Source organism: Poecilia reticulata, linkage group LG5 (genome assembly GCF_000633615.1).
Source record: "Poecilia reticulata strain Guanapo linkage group LG5, Guppy_female_1.0+MT, whole genome shotgun sequence".
Taxonomy (NCBI): domain Eukaryota; kingdom Metazoa; phylum Chordata; class Actinopteri; order Cyprinodontiformes; family Poeciliidae; genus Poecilia; species Poecilia reticulata.
Window position 1 is genome coordinate 32,099,472 of NC_024335.1, and position 8,481 is coordinate 32,107,952.

At 42.9% G+C, this 8,481-nt stretch overlaps 1 protein-coding gene across 1 annotated transcript in view; it reads right to left on the reverse strand.

Moving 5' to 3' along the window:
* Positions 1-1,148: 1,148 nt before the first annotated feature.
* ppp4r2b (protein phosphatase 4, regulatory subunit 2b) overlaps positions 1,149-8,481 on the reverse strand; it is a 24,079-nt gene continuing 16,746 nt past the window's right edge. The window contains exons 7-9 of the mRNA XM_008410598.2: positions 6,162-6,302; positions 5,801-6,069; positions 1,149-2,538 (exon numbers count right to left, since the gene is read on the reverse strand). Coding sequence (XP_008408820.1) covers positions 2,195-2,538; positions 5,801-6,069; positions 6,162-6,302 — 754 coding nt within the window. The 3' untranslated portion in view covers positions 1,149-2,194. The remainder of the gene's footprint in view (positions 2,539-5,800; positions 6,070-6,161; positions 6,303-8,481) is intronic.

The window sequence follows — 8,481 nt, forward strand, 5'->3', positions numbered from 1 at the left end:
CAATAACACTTCAAATAGAATTATATAACAATGAAAATGCAAATAGCAATGAAAACTAAGTTGTCAAAATGATATGATCAAAGGAAAAACTAATATATCTCAATTACATTACAATCAGCTCTAAGTATTTAATATCTAGGTGTTTTTATGGGAATGTGGATCTTTCAGATCAATCTGAGAACCAGTTTTGATAGGTAAACTTAATTTTATTGTGTCATTTAGCGCGGGGCGCTGGTCTTGGTCTCGGGTTCGGTGGTCTTGACTACAACTCTGCTACACCCAGAACCTTCTTGATGCAAGGCAACAGCTCTACCAACTGCGCCACTGTGCAGCTCTTAACCGTCCCCTTATTATTCCCTGCCTTACTTCCTCCACCCTACCTCAACATAACATTTGCTCAAAATTACAGCTAGATCAGTTCTGCACAAAACCAATCTAGCTTGTCTTATTTGGAAATATGCTGAGGTTAACACTAAATGGATCAATATCCATTTTCAAGCCTTGCCACAACTTTTCACGTTATGCTCTGGTTGTTTGCCTAGAACTTTCTCACTGTGGTGCAAACTATCCTGAAGGTTATTTATAAAAAATGACCTTAAAATTAATACAAGTAAACAATTTTGCAAAAATGCTTCTGTTCTCGCTTCCATAAAAATAAAAAAATTCACTAAAGTTAAAGGTGACTGGTTGCAATAGAATTTATGAGTATCAAAGTAAAAAGCTGGTAACAAATGTACAACACAGTGTTGCCTTGCAGCAAGAAGGTTCTGGGTTCGATTCCGGACCCGGGATCTTTCTGCATGCAGTTTGCATGTTCTCCCTGTGCATGCGTGGGTTCTCTCCCACAGTCCAAAAACATGACTTAATTGGTCTGTATAAATTCTCCTTAGGTGTGAGTGTGTGTGTGCCTGGTTGTTTGTCCCGTCTGTCTCTACCTCTGTTGCCCTGCAATGTACTGGTGACCTGTCCAGGGTGACCCCCACCTCTCACCTGTTGACAGCCGGAGACAGGCACCAGAACCCCTCCTAAAGTCAAGTGTAAGAAAACGGATTGATGGAAATGCACACCACTTTTCAGAGGTCTAAACATAGAATATTCTCTTTCTCCTTCACAACTGTGCTCTACTGTAATAAGCACGACCACCACACTTAAAAATGTTAACATTTATTGCTATTTCTGAATACCGCGCTGAAAGCAAAAGCATTCAGAGTATACACAGAAATTATACAATAATATATTGTTTCACAAAGGCAGTGAACACAAACTGTATTACAATCTACAAAAAAATCTACAGAAATTTAAAATTCTAAATATCAAAAAAGTACAGCTGCAGAAACAGGTGTAGAACTGTAACCAAAAACTGGATATCGGTCAGTCGGTGAAACAACGTGATGACATCACGATACAAAGAAAGCGCTCCATCTTTGTACTTAGAGCTGTTTTTTTCGGGAACTACAACCAGCAGACAAAAAACATCCCCAAAATGTACTCCAGAAGAAGTCACTGAACTGAAATCTAATAAATTATGGTTTTATGCATCCAAGAAAACGTCAGTTTACAGAGGATGCTACTACAAAAGGGAGCATTTCTGTATAGTTCAGTGGGACTGGTAGTGTATCACTGTGGAAAGACGCTTCAAATATGAGGATAGCAAGTGGTAAAAATAAAAGCTTCTTGTCTCACAGGAACAGAGAAATCAATTGTAAAAAAAAAAAAAAAAAAAAAAAAAAACTGGCTGATGGAGCCTGGTGGATTAAAGATAAACGAACACTTAAACTCATAGAAGTGGTTATACTTCTTATGAAAAGTCTCCTAAATAATAGTCTGTAGAATGGCAAGTTACTTCCTGTTACAGGTTGGAGTAAGTGGTCCAAAACTCAAGCCATAAACCACAGCAGTCAAACTCATTGATCATAAAAATAATTAGAGGAAAAAAATTCCAAGGCTCATTAATTCAACCCTGTTGGATTTAAAAACAAAAACCTGTAAAATATTCCAATAGAAAGAAAAAATATTTTCTGGAGCCCAGAAAATACACTCCTCCAAAATAGTAGCCATTTTGGAGAAGTGTCCAGAGGCAGGGCGAGGTGTTCGTCTGGTGTTTGAGGTGCCTGTCGTCTTAGCGACCACTGATGGAAAGAACAAGCTGGTTTACGGTCACATGCGACTGCAGGGAGAAGGGGTGGCCTTCAGTTTAATCCTGCTCCATAGGCTCCTCGACGGTCTCAGTGTTTAAGGTGGCGCCCTCTGTAGGAGGTTCAGTTGTACTGAAGGAGGGAGCGACACCGGCCTCCTCTCGGGCTGCCTCTGCCCCCTCCTCTGTACTACTACTACAGCTGCTGATTGGGTCACTGCTGCTCTCCTCTCCGTCCCGGCTGCTCTCCTGGTTCTCCTGGACGCTAGTGGGGGCCTGCTGGTCTGTCTGGTCCATGTCGCTACCCTCCTCTTCTGAAGTGCATGGTACCTCCCTCTCAGTCGGATCACCCTCCTCCTGGTTGGATCCTTCACAACTCTCAGACACTGTGCTGCTAGTTGGTTCTAAACAACAAGGACAAAAAAATGGGGGTAAAACAGGTAAAACATACAGCTACATCTAAAGACACTCATCTGTTTTTATGAAGCAATTGTCAACAGATAGAGATACACCACAAACCTGGCTAGTCATCACCCAATTTAAAAAACAAATGTGTGTGTGTATGTATGTATATATAACTTCCCTTCTCACCCTCCGCGGGTGGTCTCCTTCTCTTTCATCCTCTGAGCTCGGGTCCTCTACCAGAGGCCTGGGAGCTTGATGGTTCCTCCAGTATCTTGGCTGTGCCTAGAACTGCACATTTCTGGACTGAGATGTCTGATGTTGTTCCTGGGATCTGTTTTAGTCACTCCTCCAGTTTGGGGGTGACTGCCCCGAGGGCCCCGATGACCACAGGCACCACTGTGGTCTTCACCTTCCAGGCCTTTTCCAGTTCCTCTCTGAGGCCCTGGTATTTTCTCCAGTTTCTCATGTTCCTTTTTCCTGATGCTGTAATCACTTGGTATTGCTACATCCACCACATCACAGTGTGAATTTGCCGGGCCATTCACCCTGCCAGTAAATGTGTTCTGCAGTGTGAACGGGCAAACGACCTGAAAGTGTCCCGCATGCGCAGTAGAGGGCGCAATAGCGACAGCGTTCTCAGTATTCTGCCAACCGCCATAGTGCTCAGTGTTTGCAGAAGCACACATGGAGGCCAACGGTGGAGTTTAGCTTGCATATTTGAAGTTGTTGTCCGGCCGGAGCAGCATATTAACAACTTAATCCTCATTATAGTCCATCATGGTTGTTGTTTTTCTTCCCGCTTGCGCGTATCAGGACACAGAATAGTGAGATTTGTTGAGAATCAGTGACGTTTAGTTCGGATGAAGGCGACCTGAACGTTAGGTCGCATTTGAATCGGATATGGGTCACATTCGAAACAGAATCCGACCTGTGCTGTTCACACTGTCATGAAAAGATTGGATACAGGTCGCATTAAGTAAAAAAAAAATCGGAATTGGGTCACTTTAGGTTGCGGCCTATATTGCACTTTGGTCACAACGTTGTCCCATATATGCAACACCTCTGTCAACACCTCCACACAATAATTCAGTGCATGAGTGACAACGTTTTTTCATTGCAGATGCAACATGTGTCTCTGTACAGCTAGCTTTGCTAGCAACACGTCCACAGATCTTACCTTTCTTTAAGCTTTCCTTCCAAATGACACTAAAAGTTGGACAAAGTCCCCACCGTCTGTGAAAGCAAAGTTCTGCTGATTTTTACATGTCGCCATATCTGATGATTTATGCAATATTCAATATTACTGACGATTAGACAGACATCTTCTCCCGCTCAGAGGAAACTACTGCGCATGTCTGAAGCTCTGCGTGCGAGTAAAGGTGGAGCCGATGGGTGACAACAGACACGCAACGTAAATCACGTTATTGCTTGGATTTTACGGCGCCACCTTAAATCCCTGAACTTCACATTTTAACGGAATAAAAGCTCAATGCGACTTGGATGTAACGAGTAAAGCGACAGTTTTGTAGAAATGTAGTGAAGTAGAAAGTACAGATACTTACTGTAAAATGTAGTGGAGTAAATTTAGAAAGTATCCATTATTAAATCTACTTTAAGTACAGATACACGAAAATTGTACTTAAGTACGGTAACGAAGTACAAGTACTTCGTTACTTTCCACCACTGGTGTCCGCCCCCCTCTGCTGCTGCTGCATGGCTGTGAAAAACCTGGAGCGGCATAGATATCTGCGGCATATGTATGTTTACTGGTTTTTAAAAAGAAAACTTTGGGGTTGCGGCTTATAGTCCGATGCGGCTTATAGGCCGGAAAATACGGTATTTATTTCATAAATAGTGTTATTTCTTGGATTTTTTCTGTGAAGAACCCAGAGAGGGTTATTTGATTGTGCTTTCTGGAAAACAAATTTTTACATTTAGGCACTCCTGCAAACGTCACACATTTTCTGTTACAAACTGACTCCGGCCCCCCACCAGAGAAGGGAAAAGTTATGTGGCCCTCACAGGAAAAAGTTTGGGAACCCCTGCTTTAGCTGGTTGGGTGGAGAAGAGCCGGTTAATCCTCTTGGCTTCATTCTCTCTCGTATCTCTTTAGGCGGCTGGCCAAGGCTTGGAACCTTTGGCAGTTTCAGGTGCTTCAGGTATGGGCATCTGGCTGTACTTCTTRGGTACTGATCTTTTCATTGCACCCCTTTGGAGCGCTGACAGTTGGCTCACTTCCCTTCTTGTTATCTTGATTTTAGCCTCCAACTGTCTTTTCCATGGTGGGTATTGGGTCTCATGGTTGCTCTTATAACCAAGCATCTCAAGGATCACTGATGCTGAGTTGTATATCAGCTCATTGGTTTCTGTTATGGTGTTGGTAGGGATTGTTCTCAATGCTGCATTCACATCTTCAATGAGACTTTCTGATGGTAATTCACTCAACCGTTGTAATTGGCGTCGGGGTTGCCTGGTGTTCATTCGGGCCACGATTCTCTCCCTCAGGTCAGTTGTTGCCTCGTTCAGCTTTGATGGTTCGCTCATTACTGTAGCTTCATACCCAGTTTCTGGGCGGGTAGTTGTAGTTAACTCCCCTCTGACCTGACGTCTTGGCTCCTCCCCCTTGTTGTAGCATTTGTGTTGTACCTCGTCAATCTCAAGTTGTGACAACGGTTGCCGTTTGCGGATGTTGGAACACTGAGCTACTAGTTGTTTGGCAGTTAGTGTTGACTGGGGATGTCGAGCTAACCATTCCTCCCAGATTCTTTGCATGTAGCCTCTCTGACTAGGGCTCTTGAGTAGTAGCATTCCAACAGATCCATGTTTTCACCTCTCGCCCATTTCCGTCTTGTTCCAGTAGCCCATTTTTCATCAAGGTGACCTGGTTCCCCAGCACCTGACGCAGACCTTGTTTGGCCGGGCGACGTCTGAGCTGGCATGTCGTGCTTATCAATGTCTCTCATGGTATGAGGTAGGCTATATAGCTCATAGAGTCTTGCCTAAGGACCCACACACTCAATTTCACTGTTGTATCTTTTTTGCCCCAGCCTGGATTCGAACCCGGGTCTCCCAGGTGAAAGACGAAAGACTGGTGACTTACCCATTTAGCTACTATATATATATATATACAATTTTTTTTTTTTTTGAAGTAGAAAAACAATTTAAAACTAACTGACAGCAAGCCAAAAACTCTGGGCAGCTTAGAGTTGAACCTTGATGGGGAGAACATTAAAAAAAGAAATTAATCCAATCAGAACCCACCTTGCTCCTCAGTGGCAGCTACAGTGCTGAACGCCTTCTTCTCCCCCTCCTCCTCCTCTTGTACCATGGCTTCAGCTTCTTTAGAGTGGTAGCTGCTGTCTGAGGACCTCGGCGTCTCCACTTCCTGCTCTTCTTCCTCCTCGTTTTTGCAGAACTTCAGTCTCTTTACCTCTTGGTGTTCAGCCTCCATGTCCTCTTCCTCCTCCTCTTCGTCCGAGTGTTTGTTCTTCACAGCGCTCCCCGAGGAGCCTTCTGAAGGCAAAACGTTGCTAACGAGAAATCGAGACAGATGACAGAAATAGATTCCAACTGCTGGTTGTGTTTAAGAGGGCAGATGGGTTTTCTATAGAACCTGTCCTACCTGGTGTCTTTGTCATCATCTTGCTCCATGTTAAGGTCTTTGTTGTCTGTGCTGTCTGGCAGACCATTGGCTGCTAGTGAGTTGGCCAGAGACACCTTTGGTCTGTTCAACGGTCGAGGGGTTCCTGGACCGTTTACTTTCCTAACAGACATGAAAAAAGTAGTTACAGGGTATCTGCAGGTTTCAATAAGCCAAATGCAAGACTAAAACTTTTTTAATGCAATCTTTAACAAAATTTAAGATTGAAAAATCTATAAGTAGGGGTGATGATTGAAGTGGTGAGAATGTTGCATTATAATCAACCATAGCAAAAACTGCACCCATGATAGTCACAACTACCTGGCCAGGTAGCTGGCAAAGGTACCACCTTGAGTCACAAAAGGCAATAAAAATGTTTGTGTGCGACTCAAATTTTTGCCTGATAGAAGTCCAGCGAGAAAAAAAACCCTACATTAAATGTCCTGCCATAACAAAATGTAAGACCTCTAATTATTTAAGGCCAATTGAGATTCTTAAAGAATTTAAGACCATTGGTTCCCCCACTGTGTTATACGCATTGCAGGCCACCAGACTTTACGTACCCCGCCGCCCAGTTTAATAAGCCAAGCCTAAAAGCAATCTGTGGTAATTGTATTTTGATCAGAAGTACACAAAAATTAAACTCATTTTTGTCAAGTTCTAACTGTTAGCAAAATCTAACTATGAAGATCTTAATTTATCCCTGCTGAAACCCTTAAATAAAATTTAACAGCATTGTCATTCTTCCTAAACAAATGTTAAAATTCCAGATCTAGGGTCCTTCTTAAAATGTTAGCATTTGTGAGGACCCCTGACGGTCTGGGGGTAAGTAACTGTTTACTTCATTTATGCCATGGGCCAGTTCTAAATGTGACCAGCATTAGATGGTGTTTGAAGATTTACTGGTTGATTACTTAACCCTTGTGCGTGCGAGGACTGAGGCAAACGATACAAGTGATACGGGTGTGGGGTCGGTTGGACCCCATTTGTAAACACAAGGGTTAATTGGGATTTAACAGAGGTGCATAAAACATTTTTTATTTTAATGCACCTTTATAGAGATTCAACACACAACTATAGATTCATTATTAAGATTCTGTAGTTGTGTGTTTAAGCATTGTCAACAATATTTTCCAGTAATGTAATTGGGGCCTGCCATATCAATGCACAGGGAGAGCTGTGACATATGAATCGCAGTAGTATCGGAGACGACAAATAGCCCTCTCATACGCTTCAAACGTTTTTTGGATCGGCCTTACGAATCCTGAACGGGAAGCAGTTGTTCAGACTGCTTTTTTCATCAAAACTGACTGGTTTTCTCATAAAGATAGAAATCCTTCGCCACCTCTTTCTCACACATGCCAGTTAGCAGAGGCTTAATCACTATAGCAACAAAATACAGAGAAAGGCAGAGCTGCTGGTTTGGACTACAAAGACTCTAGTTCTAAATAAGGTCAGAACTACAACATGGTGGAGCACTCAATTATTACAGAGGAGGGCTGAGCTGGCATTTAGAACTACTTGCCGTTTTGGGCAAGTAGTTTTGGGCACTGTGTAACAGTGGTTTGGATTAACCAAACCACTGTTACACATTGGATTAGTGTGTAAATTTAAAATTAAGTTTACTGAAAATTTCAAAAATAAAAGCCTCGACATTTTTCACATCAGGTAATTGCTCTTTTGGTCTTTTTGTGACTGGTTTAAACAAACCACTGTTACACATTGAATTTGTGTGGTCATTAAAATGAAGCTTACTGAAACTTTCAAAATAAAAGCCTGCATATTCTTCTCACAGTGCACCGCCATAGGTGGTGCAACAATATTAAGCTTTTTTTCCTCAGGAAAACTGCCTTGCGCAGCAAGCTAATGTTAATGAACAGGTTTGTTCATTAACATTAGCACAAACATTAGCATTTCACTGCCCTTCTCTAGTGCATTAGCCTTTTACATAAAATAACCTATTAGTTAATTTTCTCACTTATTTGCCATGTTTAGTATACTGAATTTAGTAAGTCAATGAAAGAACACATGCTCATAATGCCCCACATGCTACTGATACCTCTCCTTGGGCTGCCACCTTATCGTGGTGGAGGGGTTTGAGTGTCCCAATGATCCTAGGAGCTATGCTGTCTGGGGCTTTATGCCCCTGGTAGGGTCACCCAAGGCARACAGGTCCTAGGTGAGGAACCAGACAAAGTGCAGCCCGAAGACCCCTATGATGAATACGAACTTTGGACTGCGTTTTCCCTCGCCCGGACGCGGGTCACCGGGGCCCCACTCTGGAGCCAGGCCTGGAGGTGGG